The 23,114-nt window shown below is 37.9% G+C and overlaps 1 protein-coding gene across 1 annotated transcript in view; it reads left to right on the forward strand.

The window, feature by feature from the left end:
* The first annotated feature begins 447 nt into the window (after window positions 1–447).
* The window catches only part of CACUL1 (CDK2 associated cullin domain 1), a 42,576-nt gene continuing 19,909 nt past the window's right edge, over window positions 448–23,114 (forward strand). The window contains exons 1-4 of the mRNA XM_062580573.1: window positions 448–901; window positions 7,755–7,881; window positions 12,370–12,472; window positions 20,637–20,732. Of these exons, the coding sequence (XP_062436557.1) occupies window positions 583–901; window positions 7,755–7,881; window positions 12,370–12,472; window positions 20,637–20,732 (645 nt within the window). The 5' untranslated portion in view covers window positions 448–582. The remainder of the gene's footprint in view (window positions 902–7,754; window positions 7,882–12,369; window positions 12,473–20,636; window positions 20,733–23,114) is intronic.

Here is a 23,114-nt window from a genome sequence, read left to right on the forward strand (position 1 = left end):
ACAGTAACATTAAAATAACTAAAAATAAGGGGAATTTTTTAGTTGGAAGTGTCTTTTGACTGTTCTATCCAAACACTATCTGTAAAAGCAATTTCCCACTAGAGGGAGATGTATGCAAAAGACCTTTATATGAAGACCAGATAAGCACTTCCAGAATAATTAAGTTCATCAGGTCATGCATTAGTGACCTGCTAGTCAAGTGCTAGTACAAGTGAGAAATGGTAAGAGAAATTCTGAAATTCCTTTTTCTCTCCTGTTCTCCATCTCTAATCTGAGATTCTGCATTCTGCGGCTGCCACCCCCCCCCGGCCGTGGCCGCTCCGTCCCGCTGAACTACACCCCCCAGAACGCCTCGCGGCCGGGCTCCTCACTTTCCCGCCTCCCTCTCCCGCCTGCCGTAAAGTGTCGTGGCGCGGGCGCGGCGCTTTACGCCGGGAGCCTGCGCTCGCTGCCGTGCCGCGGCCCTGCCGGAGCCGTGCCCCGCCGGGCGGTGTGCGGGCGGCCATGGGCGGCAGGCGGTGATTCCTGCCCTGCCCTGCCCTCCGCGCCGGCACGCAGCGGGGGCTGCCCTGCGCGGGCGGCATGGAGGAGGAGAGCATGGAGGAAGAGGGCGGCGGCGGCTGTGAGGCCATGATGGACGACCAGAACCACAACAACTGGGGGGCCGGCGGCTACGGGCGGCACCTGCTGGGCCCCGCCGCGCCGCCGCTCGGCGACAGCCTCCTGCGCGGCGGCGCCGGCGGGCTGGGCCCCGCCGGGCCCCCGGCCGCGCCGCAGCTCCCCGTGACGCCCGAGGCCAACGGCGTGCTGAGAAGCTGCGACCCCGGGGGTGCCGCGGGGAAGGGGGGTGCCGGCGCCATCGCCGCCGCCATCAACATCAACGCCTCGACCTCCAAGTTCCGTGAGTGACCGACCGCCTGCCGGGCCGCCCCTGCCCTCCGCGGGCGCCGCCCGCCCCCGCCGTGCCTGCGGAGCCGTGCCGGCCCCGCCCGGCCCGGCAGGGCTTGGCTTGCGCGGAGGCTTCTCTCCCGGGGCGGCTCTGCGGCACTGTCACCCTCGCCCGGCTTAGCTAGGGGTCCGCTGCTGCTCCCTCCCTTCTGCCCTGCTTCCCTGCGGCTGCCCTTTGTGTTCTGCTATGCTTGTAGCTGGTCTCAGGCCTGTCCTGGGACAGGCCTGTGAGGAACAGAGCATTCAGTGGTCTGAAAGTCTTCTTGAGTTAAAATCAAATGTGCTAGCACATATTGCTTCCTTGGGAGGAGAAAATATAATCTCTCTTGCATGCTTCTTAGCCTCTACTGCTGCTTTTCTGTCTTGGCAAGGAGACTTACTAGGTCTGAATGTTGGGCATTAGAACTGGAAGAGCGAGTGTATTCTGGGTTTTCAGAGCTATGGAGATTCTGTGTCTTTTTCCTGAACCTTACTTAGGGTTTTCCTAAACACTTTTTGTTTTGGACTTAAGAACTAATTCTAGGCTTTGATTGACACTAGTAGAGAAAAATGCCCTGAAAGGTGGCAGTGAAGGTTGGTCCTGATTCTTGAAACTGTGGAATGGTGATATATGCAGAGTGTCTACTCTCCTGGATGGGATATACATGTCTGTGAAAGCTTGATTAGAATAAAAGGCATATTTACCCAAAAAAATGGTTCTGAAATGTTCTGAAATCTTTTGGATGTAGCTTTTTACAGTAAAGGCAAACAAAGAACGTTCTATGTTTTTGCTGAGCAAAGATCTAAGGAAGATCTTTCTGCTGTTCATTTCAGTTCTGTTTTTATTTCCAAAACTTGCTTCTGGGTGAAATACATCATTATCTCTAATGGCTGTCAAAAAATTTGAATTTGGCTAATTAAAAATATGTGTGGAAATGTAACTGCCATGCTGAAGTTCTGATGGGAAACACACTTTTCCTTTTTTTTCCTTTTTTTTTTCTTTTTTTTTTTTCCCCCTTGTGCCAGCTCACCTGTACAGCTTTTCAGCAGCTTGGCTTCTGAGTGGATCAGAAACTAGAAGTTCAGGCTTCTAGATTCCTGGTTCTTTGGTAGCCTAGGTTCTGGCTGTAGGCAGGTTGCCAAGGCCAGCTGCTTTGAAGTTAACTTTCCCAGACACCTTGAGCTTTCTGGCTGTTTGCCTGCCTGGCTGTCAGGGCTCCAGGTACCTAGGGGTGGCTTGTAAACTTTTGAGAAGATTGAAATGAAAATAAGCTGTTGAATTCCCAGTCCAGAAGTTTAGAGAGTTCAGAGTTTTTGTTTTCATTTCAGAATGAAAAGAGCTTTTAAACTTTGGGAGTTCCCCAAAATGGGAAGGTTGCTTTCCAGCTAGCTTTACAGTATAAGTCTGAGTGGGAGAAGAAAGAGCTGTGCACGATTTTGCTTATTGTGTGGTTTTTGAGTTCTTGTTTTCAATTCTTAAGCCTCAGGATCCCAACACAACATCTGCTGCTAAGTGTGTGTGTGTATATATATTTTTTTATATATATATATTTGTACACACCCACATGTATATATTTATTATAAAGAAATTTAGAATTCATATAAAACATGAAATTCTCTGAGATATTGCATTCATTAGAACTTTTCTGTTCCTTTTGCCTGATGTACCTTTGAAGTTATGTGTATATGAGAAAAACAATTCCAGTATTTGTGAAGCCGCGCAGACTGAAAATGAGTAGTAGCTGAGTTTGGATCCCGTGAATTCTAATCCTGATCCTGACAGAGGCTGCATCAATCTCCTCAGTTTAATTTTCATATATGGAAATTGGGAGAGTGGTGATTTCACACTTGGTTCACGTTGAGGATCCTCTGAAGAGGTAAATATACAGCAAAAGGGGAGAAAGAATGTACTAGTTTGCCTTCTGTCTACTGTATCTTAACAGTGGCAAACGATGTATTTAGAAGTTGCTTGTCAGTGGTAGGAAAGTTGCATATTGTGTATAATTGATGCTGATGACAAATACGGCTGAAAATAGAGCTGAAAGTTGTTTAGTTGCAAAGGGTACTTGAAGAAAGAAAAAAAACTCCTCTTTCACTGAAGTGTAAGTTGTCTTAGGTAAGATTTAGTATCAGGAATAAAAAAAGTTGAATGTTTGAATGCTCTTGACTGTGTAGACCTGAACTGCTCAGCATCCATTACTTAGATTTTCTGGGGGATCAGAAAGCTTTTCATTCAGCAAAGAAGGTCTCATTTCTTGCTTGTGTCATGCAGAGGCTTAGTCTTGGTCATGTTTCTCCTACAGGTGACTTTCAAAAATGTGGGTCACTTATCATTTCCTACAGTCCCATGGTAAATTAGAACTCCAGTGACCTTAGACAGATCTCTCCCTTCTAATTCTTTCCTCCAAAACAAAAAATTATGGCCGTGTTCTACTATGTAATTACTTGTGGTATAATGGTTTTGTTCCTGTTTTTAGTTGCAGACTGATGCAGTCAGCCCTTTTTTGGGCCCTTTTTTGGTCTAATTCAGCTTACAGAGTAATGGAGGAAGAAGATTAGATGGAAACCCTTTAAAATCTTTCTAAGAGGCCAAATACAGTTCTTTCTTGAAATTTTGGTAAGACTGGTAACTAAAATCAGATAAAATAATGCATAGTTCATTTAGTGTTTTTTATTCTATTTTTATTCTCATTAAAAATAACCTAAGAGAATTTTCCATGTTATATTAAACCTATAACTAAATGTTAGTTTATAGGTGATTAGTTTCAATTGCAGTCACAGATCTATAAATATAATGTTATGTAAAATATTTTTAAAGGCTGTTAAGGGAGAAGAGATGAGTAAGAGCTTTTAATGTTTTAAAGGAAACATCATCTATGCTATTTGGTGAAGCATATCCTAGTTGGGAAAATGTAGAGTTTTCCATTTTGTTTTTTGTATTCCTTTTAAGCAAGATTGATATAAATGTGTTTAGTCCAAGGTTCCAGTTAGGGTGGGCACACGTGACTGTTGAATGTTGGTGTATCCATTAATTTTTGACAACTCAGTGAAATAATATAGTTTAACATAGTGTATATGCTTTGTTGCATAGACAAATTGTCTATGAATAAAAAGGGATTAAACTTTATTTTAATAACCATTCTTAGTAGAGACTGAGTAGGCACATAAGAGAAAGTCATTACAGAACACATTCATAAACTTGCTAACATACACTAGAATGTGTTGGGCGTATAAATTCTTACTCTCCTAATGTGTACGACTAGTGAGAAAAAGAAAACAGCAGATCCGTAATGATAGTTGTAATCTGTAGATTTTTACTGTAAAACTCAGAAGCTTCTACTTGAAAAATTCTGAGACTTCACAAAATACTTTGGCATTGTAGTGAACATTGCTGCTTAAGCAGTAAAGTGTCATGTATCTCACTTTCTGAAATGAATTATTCGAAGCTTCTTAGAATTGTTGCCTCACCTTTTTATTGTTTGAATAAATGACGGATAACTATCAGACTAACTCTGCTTCGTTGCCAGTATTTTTACCCGGTCACTTTTTTCCCCACTCCCTTTTTTTAGCCATATAATAAATAAAAGGATGGACAGGTTTTATATGTGAATATAGTAAACTATTTGAATAGCTTTTCAGATTAAGTTGCTTTCTGTAACTAACAGAAGCAACACTACCATTAGTATTTTTTGTCATTCTTCTGATTAAAGTTAATATCAAAGAATTTTGTAGCCTAGAACAAGATATATTTCAATTATAGGTGTTGAAATATCTTGGTTATAAGATGAAGCTCATAGGTATTCCTTTTCACTTAAATAGTTTTAGGGCTGCAACAGTTTTTCTTTGAAACTTTCCTATGTAAAGGAAAGCAGCAGTTGCTTCTCTGACTTTACTTGTGATACCTTAATTTTATAATTTGTCAGAGAATATTGGCTTTTTCTTTTCTGTTTGATAAGACTGATTTCTCTCCTGCATCCCCATCTCCTTGCTGTAGTTGGATAAAAACATGCATTCTAGCATGCTTTGTTATTAAATATCTGTATTGCTTACTAGAAATTTGTAAATCAAAAGAAAATAAAATTCGTTTTTCAGAACTGCCCCCATTTCCAATTTGCAAGAAACAAGCTGTTGGACAAATACTCTTTTAAATCTTGAATACCTAATATAAGACTAAACACTTAGGAAAGACATTCTAAAAAGATAGGTAAAAAAGCTTAAAAATATTTCTAAAGGGATGATCTGTTTTTCTTTTTTCTTCTTCTTTATTTTTTTTTTTTAATTTATGTATAATTCCTTTTCTTCCCAGTCTTGATGTGGTTCTTGCAGAGTTCAGAATTAGAGGAAACTTTGTTAAATCATCCTTTACTTTGTGTATATGGAAGCACTGCTAGTGAAGAAAGGATATTACTGATGCGTAATTCAGAATAATTTGTTTTTTAGATTAGAGGAATAAAAATAGTAGTGTCTGATATGCAGTCCTTGGACTCTTTGATATATAAACATTATAGTTGGCTCATATTCAGAGCTCAGCTATGGAAATCAAATGGAATGAGTAATACTTAAAAGAGTTTTTTGAACAAAACAGAAACTTTTACAGAATGTTAGTTTTGAACTCATCTGTTTCCCATGCTGTCTGTGAAAGCACTTTATCCTTTACCTTTGCAATAATTCTAGTGGGCAGGCCTTCCTATCTGCTGATACTTTCTTTTCTCTATATCATAAAAAAACCCTGACTCTTCAGCAGCCCGTTTAAAAGTTTATTTTGCAGGGTTCAGTTTGTACCTGACTCATTTTCTTTCAAATGAGTAGAACTTAGTTAATATGCTAAACCAAATGTGGGTGTAATTATATGGTAAAATCTGAACCCCAAATTTGGACTAATATTTATGCTGACTTGATCTTAGTATTTTCTGTGAAGCAGAGCACTTCCATGGAGACCTATGTTTTTCTGGTGGCTAAGCAAAATACAAGTGCTTCAGTTTTGCTGTTGGGTGTAAACATGAATCTCCAAAGCTGCTGTGTGGAAGCTGTTGCTGCAGAGAATACCTGTGCAGAGCCTGGGCTTTGTAAGGGAAGAGAATTCAGGTCATTATGAGAGGAATGAGGAGGTAAATTTACTGTCAAGTAGCTGCTGTGCTGCTCTTGATAACATGGATGCTTTTACATCACGGAGCTGACGTGCAGCTTATGTCTTAGTAATTGTTTGTGTAGTTGGAGCTTTTAATGAACTTTGACATTTATGAACTTGACAGCAAATGGTAGTGTGCTTTCAGATTGCAGACTTGTGTTGGGAAAGCATCCTATACTACCTGGTAATGGTGACCTTCACTGTATTGGTTTCTATATGAGATACTAAGCAAGAGCGAGTAGTATGAAGGGGGACTGGAAATACTGCATGAAATTCTTCACTTAGCAGATTTCTGTCTAAATTGCCCCTCAAAAGACACACAATGGGAATCTTTGTAATACTTTTGTATACCTTAAGTATAGCATTCAAATATTTTTCTTGTCTCATACATCTCTTTAGACCACATTCTTTTTATACCCCTCTTTTGTTGTGATGCTGTTAACTGTCTGTCTTTATTTTCCTGAAACACTTTTTCTGAATACCAGCAAGACAAAGTGACAGACCAAACTGTCTTCAAGCCTTAGTGAAATTGAGTTCAGAAATCTTAGTCCTCAAAAACAGTAGTGAATGTACATTTGGATATGCATTTAAAATGCATCCTTATTCAAGGTATTCCTTTTCAGTGTAGTGTTTAAATTGCACTGTTTGGGGTGAGAACTATCTTCTTTCTCTGTTCCATGCAGTGCTGTCCCATGTGTGGAGTTCAAATAAAGAAATGACTTTAGATTCTCTGCACTGGTCAGGTTTGGTACTAAATATGCTCTGTACTGCTGGTTAGTAAGGGCTTTGAGTGAATGCTCACAGTCTGTGGTGATGTGACAAGCCAGCAAGTTAGTCCTGCAAGTCTGTCACTGGAGGAAAAGGTGCTCTTTTATCTTTTCTAACGTGACTGCTATTGGAATTCAGCCATAAGTACATACTTCAGAAATCTTGCATGAAAAAAAGAGAACTCAAAACTCTTCCATGTCTCTGAAGGCATCCAAAGTGGCATGGAGGAAGGAGTGCAGTTGGGTGGATTGGGAGTAAAATCAGGGAGTGATGAGGAACACAAAAGTAAATGTCTCTCATTCTTCACTGGGTTGATTCCTATCTAGTAGAGGCAGTACAACTGTGCCTGATGGGGCGGAATTGAAATACCAAAAAAAAGCTGTCCAGGTGCCTAACTATGATTGAAGGTGAAGGGAGTTGCATAAACTTTGAAGCCAAAGAAACTGCTGGCACTGTGGGAGACTTGTAAAATTGATACATTAGCTGGAAAGGAGTATTCTAAAAACAACCAATCCTGGCTGAATCTTGTTCTGCTGTATGCAAGAAGAACCTCAGTGTTAATTGTGGATTCTGGTTTCCTACACAATTGTGTAATTTATTAATCAAGTCTTTGAGCTGCTTTTTTTTAAATTTATTTTTGTCATATCAGAATTCCTAGGAGTTCATTTTTTTCCTTATTATATGGGGCCTTAATAGGTATCTGGGCACTAATTTGGCAGATTTTTTTTTTTTTTTTTTTTTTTTTTTTTTGTAAATATAAAGGTACAATTTCAATTATGGGCTTTATTTTTAGATGAGAGTATCCTAGCAGAAGTGAACTCTTCCCATTCTTTGGCCAACTTACCAGTATGATCTGAAACTGCTGATTGTTCCCTTGCTTCTGCCCTTCTAGTTTAAGTTGCTAAACATAGTTTTTGTCTTTTCCTTGCAGTAATGAATGTTATAACAATTGAAGATTATAAGAGCACATATTGGCCAAAGCTGGACAGTGCCATAGATCAGCTTTTAACTCAGAGTCCTGGTGACTACATCCCTATCTCCTATGAACAAATATACAGGTAAGGAAATCTTTACACGCTACATGACTGTTGTTAAATTTTTGTTCTATTTTACAGGCTGTGCATATATCATGTTTTGTGTGTATGGATGGGAACAGTATAGGATGCTTAGACTGGTTAAAGATATCCTCTGAATATCTTTAAATTTTGTGTTAGCAGGAATAAACACTACATAAGACATACATAAATGTTGAAAACATTAATGTTAAAAACAAGCTCCACCACAGTTGTTCAGTATAATATATAAAAAGATAAATTAAAATCTCAACATCGTTAACTATAGAGGAGTAAGAGAATGACATGTTGTTTGTTTCAAAGGTAATGTTTCAAAAAGGCGGCTTTGTCATGCTTAATAGCAATTAATTTGATGCAACAGAAGTGCAGAAACATATCAAAGTTACTGAGGTCCCTCTGTCTAAACTCTGTGATTTGAGTATTTGATTTCAGACTAGATTTAGTCCAGTTTTCCCTTTGACCAACCAGCCTGCTGCACTCCTGGTTAGAGACAGTCTGATCAGTTGTTCGTCCAGACCCTTGTGTTTTCATTCCAATCTGGGCAACATTTGATTTGCACCTACCATGGAGCTTTTGTTTTGTACTTTGTTCCAGAAGGAGCCTGGGTCATACGTTGAAATTATCCTACAGACTAAGCCAGTCCACAGGAATTGTGTTAGTAGGGAGATTTGCTTCAAAGCTACACTACTACTCCACACCAGATTGCTAAATTAAGTGCAATTTTTAGAGACCTGAGAGTTTCTTAGTGGATTGGATAAAAAGGAAAAAAATTTTTTGGTTGGTGTTCAGTGTAGATGAACAGAGTGATCCAGGGTGTAGGTTAATAGGAAAATTGGTGAGAAACTATTGTGTTTTATTAGCTAAGATGCCAGTAAAACCACTGGCCCTTGCTAGCATTACAAGTAGCAGTGCTCTCTTCTCTGCCATCATGTTGCACTCCAAAAAATTACACAGGCATCTTGGTCACTTGTTATTCTTTTTTTGAGGCTTTAAGCCTCTCGGCCCTACTGCCAGAGAGCACAGTCTCGTGCTCACGTGCTTTGCTTTGTCTCTTCAGTTTGAAGCTTTAGAGTAGATACAGATACAATAATGGCTTCCATTTTAACTCCAGTTGGGCTTCCCCTTTAACTCCACTTGGTCACTTCAATAAACTCCATTCTTCTCATATGTTTTTTGGAACTGTTTGGATAGCAGCATCTGTGTGAATAATTGAGGTGGTCAGTTTGAGTTGAGAGAAACGTTCAAACTTCAATGTAAATAATCAAAATAATCTCCCCAGCTCAATCTTCTCTGTGCATACAGCAATCAATAAGAATAAATAATAAATAGCATAAGCTGACCTGTACTGATTGTGATCTCTTCTGAACAGTTCATGTGTAAAGTCAATGCTGTAATATCTGGAGAGAATCTATACCTAGTTATGGTTTCCAGATAATTGGATTTTCTTTGTCATCTTTTTACTTTTCGAAAGTTTTTGTGATTACAGGTTTTAAGTTTCTCCCAGATAATATATATACACATTGGGACGATACTTAGTGGTGTTGTCTAGAGTTTAGCATTGCTGATAAAGCTAGCATTCAGTTTCTGAAGTTTTCCTCAATACTGCATTTATGAACGTGATTACTCTGACACAGCCTCTTCTGAAAACTGTTTTTTTTTCCCCCTGCTTTTTAGAAAGTGTCTCTTTGCTTAACTTAAAATCTAGACAAAATAGAGTGAGGACAGAAGAAAAACTTTTTTATTGAATTCTAGTGGTGACATTTGCTTGGAATGTTACAGAAAGTCTGTTGCAAACTTAAGGTTTGGATTCTTCACTGTTTATATTTCTTATAGTGAGGCTGAGATGAAAATATGGTGGTCTTTTTGATCACTTTTGTGCTCACTAAAGGAGTCAAGGTTTCTATAATGCAAAGTGGAAATACCATTTTGGATAGCAGAACTGCTGTATTTCATCTGATCAGTGGTATCTGTAGGTGTCTAGTACACAGCACTGAAAGAAGTGTGTATATAGATATTTACATGGATCAGTTAATGTGCAAGTTACCACAGTGTGATTAGTTACTGTTTTCATGTTTGAGCCCGCAGCAGGCCTGTATATAGTCACTTTTTATTAAAAGGCTTAAATATTGGCAGAAATTTGTAAAGGAAACGTATGAGGTGAGGAAAATGTGAAAAAGTTGTACTTCTGGCAACTTTTATAACTACTTCTCAAGTATAATGCAATTATATCAATATTCTTTAAGATAACTTGAGAATCTCAGATCTACATTCTTCTCACTCTACTAATTGGTTATGTTCTCATATCCTACTTGGGCTTTATTTTCTTAAGGTTTTGGATTATGTTGAAGGACTAACAAGCTAGTGACTTATTTTGGGTGGTAGGAGGGCAAGGATGATTCAGTTGATCTACCCACAATCAGGAACTGAAAACAGGATCTGAAAATGGGGAAGTAACCTCTAAGTAGAAGTGTTCAAACAAAACAAACACGTTATGCATGTACATACAAAGACTGGTGTTTGATGACAGAATGTATTGCAAGTGTAGGTACAGTAATAGTGTGTAACATTAAGCAGGCATGTACTTTAAAATTGGGTCTAATTATAGGAATGAAATGAAATTGTCCACTTGTGGAAGTGGCGGTATACTGGTGAGTTACTGAGTAAACAAAACCATACAGAGGTTTGCTGTTGTTACCTGGCTGACTGGTTCGTAAGAGATCACAAAAATCAGTTTGGCCTTTTTCACCTGTGTGTTTTGTTCTGATCCAAATTAGATTGCTATTTTTGCTGTTACTGCATCATATAAAAATGCCTTTTATATTTGCTTATTCCAAAATACGTTCTACTATTGGTAGACTCTATGCCAAAGACAACAGACTTCTGTTACCAAGAGATTAATAACATCTAGCTACAGATAATAACTTTGAAGATTATAATAGGATAAGAGTTTTTTTTTTTTTTTTTTTTTTAAGAAACAATATGATTTGCCAGGTGAAACTTGCTATAGGGATGAACAGAGTATTTTTGTTGCTTTTGAAGTTTCCAGAGGCAACATATGTAGAATTCTAAAGTATAAAGGACTTAAATCTTTTGGTGGTAACTTCCTTGTGGAACCTTCTTCAGGAAGACTCTGAGTGTGGCAATTGCTGAGTGAGCGAGCTGTCTTGGCCCCTGAAAGCTTGGTGTTAGTGCCTAATATCTCATTGCATTACAGAATTACAGTATTCCTTAGTTTACATTTTTTTAATCTCATCTTTGCAGTTGTTTTTCTTTGTACTACCTCCTCAGAAGAGAGTTGTAATGTTGTAGTTCAAGTCACTGCACCAGAGAGGCATAAAGAATGTTGCTGTGCCATGGCTTTTGCCTTTAAGTGCTACTGAAAGCAGACAGAATTCAAGTATGGGATCTGAACCTTACTGAAAATAGTGTTTTATGGATATGTGCTAAAGGAGCAGTCACTGGTCTAAATTGCTTGCTGTTCGAGTAGTGCATGTAGAAGGGTAGAGAGAGGAGAGCAGAAATAGTGGCATGGAGGATGAGAGTCAGCTTATCCAAGATACCGAGTAAAGTCTCCCTTGTGCCTATGGATTTTTGTAGCTAGTTTTCAAAGTGTTGACCTAAAGAATGAAATCTTAAAAGAAAATTAAAATCTACTTGATACAAATAACATTAGTGTCAGTCCTGAAGATTGACTAACTTAATGTAATTCCTTACTGAAAGTAATATCCACATTTGTTTTATAACTGTTTCTGAATGTATTGTATATAGTACATAGACTTATTGCAGACAAGCTGTTATAGCATGCCAATTAAGAATAATAAAATATTTTTAAAAAGCAGAAATAACACTGAAGATCAGAGTTAATACAGCCAAGCCATGGAATGTATAGTTTGTTGCTCTTTCACTGCATCTTCATATGTGATGAAGATATAGGGGTTTTTCAGAATATAAGTAACAATGGATGGAGTTACTTGCTTGGATCTACTTTTATAACTTTTGCTATTTCGTTTAAACACCAGCATTATTTTGATGCAACTTTTATAACTATTTCTCAGTGTTGCCCATCTTTTAGGAAGAATTTTGCCCTAGAATATACATAATTCTTATGTAACCTTATTGTACTGGAGATTTTATTCACATAGTTTTTTTTTGGGGGGGGGGGGGGATGCAGAAACAAAAGCCAGAGTTGGAGACATACTATTGAGAATTATCCCAGTTTTAACAGTGTGCTTCTGAAAGAGAGTTCACTTTAAATTTAAGTGAAGTCAGGGAATGGGATGCTGCAGCTTCTGGTGTGACTGGGAAGTCTACTGGAATTCATTGCAAGTTTAGGTTGTATTTGAAACGTCAGCAATCATTCCATTAAACCTATTATCCTCTAAATTGTGACTTGAACAAAATATTTTAAAGTCTGTTACTCTTCATTGCAAACTGTTGTAAGTTCATTGTTTGTTCCTATATTTGTTTCTGCAGTTGTGTGTATAAGTGTGTATGCCAGCAGCATTCGGAACAGATGTATAGTGACCTAATAAAAAAGATAACTAACCACTTAGAGAGAGTCTCAAAGGAGCTGCAGGTAAGAAGCTGCACAATCTAATTCTGTATTTTCTGGGATCTGTGGTTATATCAGAGCAGCATGTAGATGGACCATGGAGGGAATTGCAATTAAGACTAATTTACACTAGTTTACTGAACTGTGGACTACTTGATTCAGTACTAACTGGCTGTGAAATTGAACACCAACTTTTAGGTCAAATTACGTGCATCTGATTAGCCTTAGAAAAATGAAGCACCATGGCTAAAATTAAATATAATAAAGAATCAAAGTTTGGATACTAAAAAATCTAGAGTGTAATCTAGGCTGTAAGTATTTCAGTCAAACAGGATCTGAGCACATGATATCAAAGCTGATATTGAGTTAATCTGTATAAACTGCTTATGGTCCTTGTGCATCAGAAGCAGTGCTAAAGTGAATATCCAGAGAAAATACTTGAAGTGAATTAGATATGAGTTATGAAATATGTATAATGAATTACTGCATATGAAAATTTTATGCTACAGATTATTCTGCATTTTTTGTACCTATCTCTAGATGTCAGTGGTTTACAGCGGTCCTGATACAGTTTGTGTATGCCTGTCCTTCTCTGCATGTCTTACTTGTGCATCCATGTTTGTTTTTTGTGTGTTCCTTGTCTGAAATTCCTTTTCAAATCTCCAAATTATTGTTGCTGTAGCAACAACGCTATTATATTTCCTTACGGCTTTTGTTACTTCCAAAACTGATACTAGAGTTCTGTGCTGAATAGCAATGAGTCAGGCAGATTTTTAAATACTCAGGAAACCTAAATCGTAGCAGCCCCTTCACAGTGCTTCTAATAATTGATAACTAATTTCTTATGCCATGTCAGATACTGATGGCTAAACATGTATGCCCATATAATACAGCATTTTTATCATTCTGATGATATTCTCACTTGTTTCACCCTCTCCCTCTTCTTAGTTTCCTTAAAAGAAAAGAGTCCCTAAATTTAAGGGATGTTGTCTTTGGGACAGTCTTTGATTATGAAATATTTAACTCATGTTGAGCTGGATTCTTTGTTTCTTTTCTGCTTTACAGTCTTTATTCCTTAGATAATGATAGCCTCAGCTGTTCCGTAAAGTTGGTCAGCGTGGATGGACATAATATTTAGAATAAAGTCTTCCCTGGTCCTGTTGAACCGGTGTAGCCTGTAAATTTTTTTCTCTGATTGTGATAACTAGGAATCGTTGCTGCTGTACAGGTTTGGCCAGTTCCTCTGATATATCCATGATAGCATACTGCTTTGTTTTGACTCTGAGAATACCAGAATTCTGTGGCTGTCCTCAGTGCTTTCTTTTTAAATTTCAAAACAGATTGATGCAGCTGGTTTTAAAGTTTGCCCTAGCCCTTAGATGCACTAAAATGCGTCTGCTTAAAAACAAAGTTGCCTTGCTGAACCTAAGTTGTTGAAAGAATAATTGAGATAACTCTTTAATGCAATCTTTGTTCTGCAAGTTTCCTTTTGTAGGTTAGACACACCTTATGACGGGTGAAAAGATGATTGTAATATAACATGATATAATCTTTGATTTAATTGTATGATGTGATTTTTACTGAAGCAAATATGACTTTTTTTCAAATGCTAAATCTCTTTTGAGCATCTTGAAGTACTAGGATGCCTTAGAAAATCGTCTTGCAAAGAAACTATATACTTTAGTTTATGAAACTGGCTATTAAGGAATTACTTTCCTAGAACATACGTTATTATCCTGATATGTTTTTAATCTTAATATGTTGACTCACTTTCTTGGTTCTTATATGGTGATAGATTTTTACCCAATTACTTTGTAGATGTTAGTCACTTCTGTTGTTGAATTCCTGAAAGTTTTTAGTTCGTACAGCCAAACAATAAAGCATTATTTGTGAATGCTTTTAATTCATAATGTGATATCTTGCTTTCTATGACAGTCATCCCAACTGCCAGCAATATTAAATGTAATTGCTGAGCTCTGCTTAATTGGTAACATGTGACTTGATGCAAGATACTTCCTTTTTTTTTTTTTTTTTTTTTGCCCATGTAGGAAGACAAATGTAGCCCAGCACAGGCAGGAATATTGGTTTGGGGTGAGAAAGTGGGTGATGGGGAAAAATAAAATGACTGGCAAGTGCAGTGTCTTATTTTGGACAAATTGAGCGGTTGCTTTGCATAAAAGTGCAACAATTCTTTGGCAGGTGGATTGTGGAATATCTGCGTGTAAGCAGCGTGCCAGAGCAAGTTGTTTCCCAGGAGAAACTCCTCTACTGCACAAGCTATAAAATTGTCAGATCCCAAAATGTAAGAGCAGGAGCATCTCAGGGAACTAGTCAGACTTATCCTGGCTTGTTTCCAGCCTTGCTAGAGCCCCTCCTCTTGCTGCGCTGCGTTCCCTGCAGAGCCCCCTGAGTGGTTTTCGTCGTGCCGTGCCGCACTCGGGGTTCCGCGGCCGCGGCGCTGGGAGCGGGCGCGTTGCGCGCCCTCCGCGCTCTAGGTGGCAGCAGAGGGCAGCGGCGCGGCTCGGCTCGGCGCGGCGCGGCTCGGCTCTGCCGTTCTGGCAGCGGCGTTGTGAAAATGGGCGGAGTGCTGGATACGCCTGGGCGTTAGACGTTGGGGGAAGAGCGGTGAACATTCCCTACAGAGAAGGAGAAATAAATTTAGGTGATATTAATTGCTTGTCATGAGACCATTAGCTCTTTTCAGACAGAGATTACTCCTGTGTCTCAAGACATTTAAATGTCAAAATGCACTGACATGTTGAGCTAGTGCCAGATAATAGTAGCCTTTTTGTGCAATTGCAGATGAATATTTTAATTTTAGAATAAACTTCTTTAGGAAGTGACTGGGAGCAGAAAAGCAGTTGTTCTGTCATTTTGCATACTTTTTATTTAGAGCAGAAGAGAAAAGATTGCATTCATTAACTGTAGGCAATTCCTATATTCAGTGAAGTTAATATGTGAGAGTTAGTCTTTCTTTAAGTAAAAAATATGAATCTGCTTGAATGATGTTTAGTTCAAACTAAACAGAAGCAGTAGAAGTAAAACACCTGAATTCTGTATGTCTAGAAGTATAACAATACCTCCTTAGCCATTTTTTACTTGGAAGGATGAGTATTGTAGTCTGGTAAAAACCATTCTTCTCTCCTAGCCTTGAGGACTGTCAAATCTCTAGCAATAGAGTGCTTTGTATCATATCACTCAGTTGATCGTATTTTTTTCCCCAGAAATTTCTGGCAGCATAGCTGTTGTGGGTAACCTGTTCCTTCCTTACCTCTTCTGTTCTTTTTCTTTTCCATTCTGTGTTTCATGTTTACCTTCCACTTATTCCCTCTGAGTCTATGAGGTTCCACCATCCAATTGTGAGGGAACTGTAATTTCCTTCCCCATCTTGTCTTAAAATATTAATTTGATAGCCTTATTGTATTTATCAGATTAGTAATTGTCAGAGGCCTGGCTTCCGAGCCTTGGATTGCTCTTTGTGCTCATTAATCTTTTAGAAATGGTTGTATAACCTTCACTATTTCTTCTGATTACAGAAGGGGTAAAGTATAAACCTTAGAAGACGCTTGTGATGTTTACCCTGTTATGAGTGTTGCATATAGTCTAAGTGGTGTAAAAGTGTGACCAAATAGTGCTTTGAGTGAGTGATGAAACTGAACTCTTCCTGATTGTACAGTGTTCTGTATCAGGTTGCCCTGTCACATTGATTCTTGATGGTCATTCCTTTAGGTAATTCTGCTGTAAATCTTTTTGTAGATATATTTTGCTTTCCTTCTAAGGTACAATGTTTACCTTTATATAGTGGTGTATATTGTAATTGAAGAGTTATACCAGACTGTATGACAGAATGTTTGACAGGATCATCTATGCTTCTGTTTGTTGTGTAATCTCAGTTAATCAGATTTCTAATGAATTTAAGATCAGACTTTATTAATGTAGCTATGTAAGGCCAGATTATATACACCATTCACGTGAAGAAGCCTATCCTTACTCTATTGTGTGTCAGCTTGCTAGCCAAATGAGAAATAAAAAGCCTTCTTCAGGAACTGATGTCTCATCTCTTGTAGCACAGAAATAATACTGAAATTAACTTTAAATTTGAAATTAGTTCCTCTCTGAAGTACTTCAGAGATGTGTTAGTTTCTCAAACACTTACTTACAAGCCAAAGAAAGTTGTCCTTGTTTCTCGTGAGCCACTTCTGAGTTGTTTTGAGCTAGCAGCCTGTGTTCTGGTGTTCCTTCATATTGTGAATCAAAACATGATATTCAAACAATATTTTTGAACTCTCAAACTGAAAAATCAACACCTTTTTCATATATAGTTCAGTTTGCTGCTCAGAAGTTAATTGGAATGACTAGTTACTGGATTTCAAATCAGAGAAAGTGATTTAGTATATTGGATCTCCAGTTATTTCTTCTGTTTGAAGGTGTCTATATCTTCCATGTCATCCTCTCTCAAATGTGTTTTTTTGGTATTTCTCATGTCTCAGTGCTGTGAGATGTCCAGTGTGGTATGTGAGAAGGGTAAATGATGTCCTTAACATTAACTTTTAACAGCAGCCATAGGAAGTCATACTAGGAAAGAAGTCTTCTCAACAACAAGCCGAAGATGATAAATGCAATCCATCACAATTTGAGAAATCTGACCAAACTTTCACAGTTTCTGTGAGCAGATGCGTTATAGAGTTGCTGCTAGAAAACTGTTCTTAGCACTATGAATGACAGGTGAGAGCAATTGTAGGGGAGGACTTAAGCTGTCGCCCATAATAGAGTATCTTGAACAAACCTAGCTGTCAGTTTGATTCAGTATGGAGGGTGAAGGATCCTTTTCCTTCCTGGAAAACCTTAGGCTAGCGGTATGTTCTTCTTTCTGTGTTTGAACAGCTACTTTAATACAGACCCTGAGGTAAGAAGAGTGTTTTTTACAGATGTGGCTTTTAAGAAGCAAATGTGATACCTTTTTTCCTCTTAGTTAAAACAGCTGAATGAATGTGTTGTCTTTTCTGGATGAAGACCAAGAGTGAAAATTTTCAACCTAAGCTTGTTTACTTTTTTCTTTTCTTTTCTTTTCTTTTTTTTTTTTTAATGATGGTTATAACTGAATATATAGAGATTTTACCTGCGAGTTCTACTTTAACGATGGTCATTAAATAGGAAAATTTTAGCAACATCTATGTAGTCATGACAGCATGTTTTTAGTAGATTTGATATTAAGCACTGCTTTTTAGTTTATAAAATGTAAGTAGTATATATAAAGTTAGCCCCACTCTAGTGATTGTCTTTATTAATATGAATACAGACATGTGGAGAAAGAAAATTAATTTCAGTCTAGCAGTTTTGAACAGCCATGCAGTAGCAGATTGAACAGAAGACAATGAGAGCAATGAGGTAGCTATGTTTTCTCCACACAGATTACAGTAATTCATATATAAACTTTGAAAATACTGTACTTGAATTCTCTTTGGCTTGTCTGTTTTATTAGCTTACAGGTCAAGCAAGAAACGAGGAGGGCTTGATTTGTCAAGTTTTTATTTGGAAACAAGTGGAAATGCCTGTTCAGTGCTTTCTTGTTAAGGTCTTGACTGTCAAGCAGTGAGGCTTGCTGTGAAAGATTATTAGGAGAATAAAATGTTAAAAAAAAAAAAACCCATAACATATCTATTAAGCAGTTAACACTATAATTTTGCATTCTAGAGGTTAAGACCAAGGCTAAGTATTTACCTCATACTAGTAAATGCTTTCCCTGAAACAGCTTGGTCTTACGTGTTTTGGTCTTGACCTAGAACAATTGTTTTCTGCTCGGTTATAAGGTGGCGGTAGTCAACAACTTATAGGTGGTCCTTGATAAAGTGTAAATTTACAGTAGTTAGTAAACAAAGAAGTCTTGATATTGTTATTGGAAGGCAGTGTGGTGTACAGTTCTTGTTTCCTCTTAAAATTATTCTGTTAAACTCAGTATGACATGGACTTTGATGTGAAGGAAGAGTGTATTTTCATCTTCAGTGGGGAAAAAGAAATAAAATCTTAAAGGCTCCTGTAAACAGCAGTGGCAAGCCAGGCTTACTCTGTTAGATAGAATTTGTGAATGTGGCTAAATCATATACTTTTCAGATAGCTCTTGTCTCCTCTAATGGAGAGTGTAACTTCTCAGTGTAGGAAGATCAGCCTCTTGTGTCAGACTGCTGTCACCTTTAGTTTGACACATTCTTTGAAGCAGAATTTTCCTTTTTTCTTTAATCTTAAGAAACTATATAACAAGTCTTGACAAGCTGGTACAACCATACTTTAAAGTTGAAGTTTAAAAAGAAAGTGGAGCAAGAGTGAGAAGAGGCAGGAATACATGCTGCTTAGAAATGCAGATTTCTTGGAATGTTATTTGCAGCAAATAATAGATATATTTTATATATGAAAGGGAGCCATTGGAATTGGTAGTTGCTTTTATACATTAATGGCATTTTGAACTATACTTTGGCCACCCTTGAGAACTGCATCTGCAAGAAGATTAAAAGCTTATGATCAAGATAAGCAATAGCCGCATATAACCTTGGGCAACAGCATATGAAATAATCTTCTTTATTCCTTTGCCAGTTTTGCTTTCTTTTCTGAAATGTCTATTTGTATCATTAGGTATATACTATGAAAATTAATCTTACCCACATATTAATTAAGATCATTAAGGAGGGAAGTAAAAGAAGCTAATGTAAAGGAAAAAAAATAAATTCACAATGCTTCATAGAGCAAAATGTCTGTGTAAATTTGAATTGTCCTCTGGTGCCCTGATAAATGTCCATATAAAGAATTAAGAACCTCCTTAGTGATGAGGTAGTTGAGATGTAGTTGGTCTAGAGTATTTTCAACACCAAATACTGTATGTTTTGGCTTGAGGAAAAATCTTTCAGCATGTTTTCTTGCTAGGTACTAGTTGCTGCTGATTTTTTTTTCACACTCTTGCTTAGCACTGTCAGAGAGGAAAAAGTGCAAGGGAAGACAAACTTTGATTCCTACAAGCAAGCTATGCTTTGCCCTGGGGTGTGAGGTGGTGACGGTAGGTGTACCAACAGTAGAAAGTAGGGCAGCTCATGTGGCCCTCTTTTCCATCCATCCGCCCTCTTCCTCTCCCCCCTCCTCCCACCAAATTAAAAAGAAAAAAAGGTAGGGGGAAGGGAGAAGGAGGTGAGACAGAGGCAGAGCACTGTATGCAGGTAGGTTGAGACAGAGATGCAGATACTGTAGGAATACTGTTTTCTGCAGCTCTGCTCCCTACTCTGGGTGTGCGTCGGCATTCCTGAATGTTCTGTCTGCTTCCTTCCAAGTAAATGTCTGTGAAAAAAGCAGTGGTTAGTGCTTCCCATTTTCCTGGTTACCTTGTCCATTTAACTGAGATCGCTGAAAATAGTTCTTTTCTAGCTGCCTTATTTCCTTCTTTGGGAAGGATGGTATTTCATACAGAACATAGCAGTGCTGTCACTGTGGTCTTTGCAAAGCCAATCGTAAAGCAGACTCATTTAGTGTTTGAAATGCAAAGTTTTACTTGGGGCTGTAGGATAAGGCTATCCATTGGAGGACTGTAGTTGACTTAGTGGGCCTGATTTGAATGCCAAATGCAGAGCATTATTTGGAGGCGTTGCTTTGTAGTCCCTCCAGCTCAACATCTCTGAATGTTTGTCTTGCCTTATGTGACCCAGCAAACACCTAGAAATACTTTCTGTGAAGGACAGTGCTTTCTGGGGCTGGAGGATGTGCTGTATGCCAGCTCAGATGCTAAGCAGCAGCTTAATATCACCCTGCTGGCTTAGAAAAGGGTTGAGTGCACACCCCACAGCACTTGTTCAAATTTGGTTGTGGATTCTAGACTTGACATAGAACTTTTCAAAAATGTGTGATATTTAAATGTTTTGATTTGCTTATGCTAAATGCTAACTTATTATAGGCATACCATTTAATATTGGATATGCCATTTGCTAGGCACTGACACACAGTTAGTGGCAAAACCCAGTTGCTATTAAAAACCATTTTTGTTGGAGGGAGTTATAGTAGAAACTCTGGAATAATGTGTGGCTTGCTTTGTGTGGACTTAATCGATCAAATACTTTCTAGTTTTTGGAGTTCTGCTGTGAAAGCATAGCCCATGGTGTTCCAGATCTTTCTCTTGTTCAAATTAAAACCTGCTTTTTACGGTTTCTTGCAGGCCAGCCCTCCAGATCTCTATATTGAAAGATTTAACATAGCTCTTGGACAGTATATGGGAGCATTGCAGAGCATTGTGCCTCTTTTCATATATATGGTAAGTTTTAGAAAATTCTTTCAAGTATGTCCATACACAAGATGTTAACTGAAAGTGAAGAGTAAAATGTGGCTATAATTATTTTTCATGTAGAATTTTATTAATGCCTGATTTTGCTACCTGCATAACAGTTATGATCACATCTTATGGGTAAAGGAAGGTAAACTAGTGCTTTTAAATTGAGTAATTTACAATTGGTTTTCTCTGATACTTCCTTCTCAGGAGGGGGAAAAGTTTTTTCTTTTGATTGGAAAAAGGTCTTCCCAGGTAATTAGATCATTATTTATATTTTTTGAACAGAGATGGCTTATTGGCTTGTTATATGGCTTGATAGTTTTGCTACGTTACAAAGACGACGATTTCTTCCTCCAAACTGCACTGATTCAGACAAGACTGATAATGTTTTCTGTCTTACAGACAGAAAAGTAGTCTGTATTGTTTATTGTCTATGTCACTTGGTCAGGCAATCTAGAGCATTGACTGGATGAAGCAAATTTGTTTTCTTAGCTCTGTCAGGCATACTTGCAGAAGTTCAGAAACCATTAGCTATAGTTGTTTGTCCTGCAGATTTTGGAATATATGAAGTCTTCTATATCTCTGAGGTTTATTATTTACATAGTTTTTGTCAAAGTGCCAAGATTTTTATTGCCTTTTTATTGTAATGAATAACATAAGTTTGGGTTATGACCTTCTCAGAAATAGTATTTGCATTGGCATCATTCAGAAATAAGGAGTAAAGGAAATATTTGTTCATAAACTAAAAAGAATAAAAAAGTTATTTAATCAAAATCTGTTTAAATCTTATTAAATTTTTGAAGTGATTGTTGTTGATAGGTTCCAAAAACTTGGAAAGCAGTATCTTTAAAAAGCTAATCTGTGTTTTAGTAGATGTACATGAAACCAAGTAATTTGGTATGGTCTTTCAGTACGGGGTAACCATGTAGATTTGTTACCTTGAAAGAAAAATTTGGCTTTCTTCCTGAACTGGGTGCCCTCTAATCTACTCTTTATCTAGTTAATATAGAATGGAATCCATTTGCTACAGACTTTTCCCCTGTTTCCTCCTTTGAAATGCTGGGAAAAAGTAGGAAAGTAGGAAGAATCTTTTTTTTTTTTTTTTTATTTTTTTTAATTTTTTTTTTCTTGCATTCAGGCATTTTTTTAGATGCCAGTTGTTTCACCACCTGTATGTGCTCAACTTGTTTACTGCAGGCAGATGTTTAAGTGACCTCATACTTCTCTGCATTTGTAAATGGATACTAAATTATAAGCTGTTCAGATGTATATTTTTATAGAAGGCTCACATCTATCAGGTTCTTGGTCAAAATCCATCCTCAGCAGTTAAGACTGCAGTATTTGTAACATCCAAGAGAATGTTCATGATAATGATGAAAACCTTTGTTTTTGGCTAGACAAGGTGTAACTGCTGAATAGATTTCAATATTTCATTCCTCTTAATGGCCTTAACACAATCATGTCTTCAGTGTTGGTCAGATTGTTGTACAATGAGCTGACTTCTAGAAGAAAGGCTTAAACCATACCTGAGTTTCTCGGGTATTGATACCTGCTTATCTTTCTACCTGTCTAGTAAGCCTTTAAGTGACTTTGATGCATTTTTCCAAGTAATACTGATATGGCTTAGGTAGTGACATCTTATATGAAAAGTCTGCCAACTTTTCTCCTAACAAGAATGAGAAGGCTACAGTTCTTGTGCTGTCTCCTTTCAGCGCTGTTGACTGGAAGCAAAGGATTTATTTTAGGTAGGGTTTCATAGTTAAATCTTCAAGTATAACTTCTTCCTGTGTACGAGTACTACTGTGTTGTAACTCTCCTCCTTAAAATTGTTTTTGTTGCTTGTTTAGTTATAAAACTCAAGGTATATGCTTTTTCAAGTCTTGCAGAAGAGTCGCTGCTTATGCATGTTGCGAGATGCATGCAAGAAGGATATGATGCTTGGAAAGGAATGGAGTTAGTTATTTCTTTAGTTGGGTGCATCTCATCTGTCAGCTTAGAAGGTGCATTAATTTAACACTGTCAAATTCTGGATCAAATCAGTAGACTGTTGCCTTGTGATACTGTGGTCATTCCTGTATGTTGCACCAATGCCTATGTGATAGTACTAACTCAAAGCTCAAGATAGAAATGGTTTAGGAAACTAAGTATGGTGAAAGACTAAATTATGGTGTGTTGCTTAGCACTTGAAAGAATTTTTCCAGTGCATCTTCTACGAAGTGCTGTTACACAGAGTAATATAATTACAGAACAGTTGGGGTTGGAAGGGGTATCTGGAGATCATCTGGTCCAAACCCCCTGCTCAAGTAGGGTCAGCTAGAGCAGACTTCCCAGGGCCATGTCCTGTCAGGTTTTGAATATCTTGGAAGG

The sequence above is a fragment of the Rhea pennata genome, chromosome 7, assembly GCF_028389875.1.
Source record: "Rhea pennata isolate bPtePen1 chromosome 7, bPtePen1.pri, whole genome shotgun sequence".
NCBI lineage: Eukaryota > Metazoa > Chordata > Aves > Rheiformes > Rheidae > Rhea > Rhea pennata.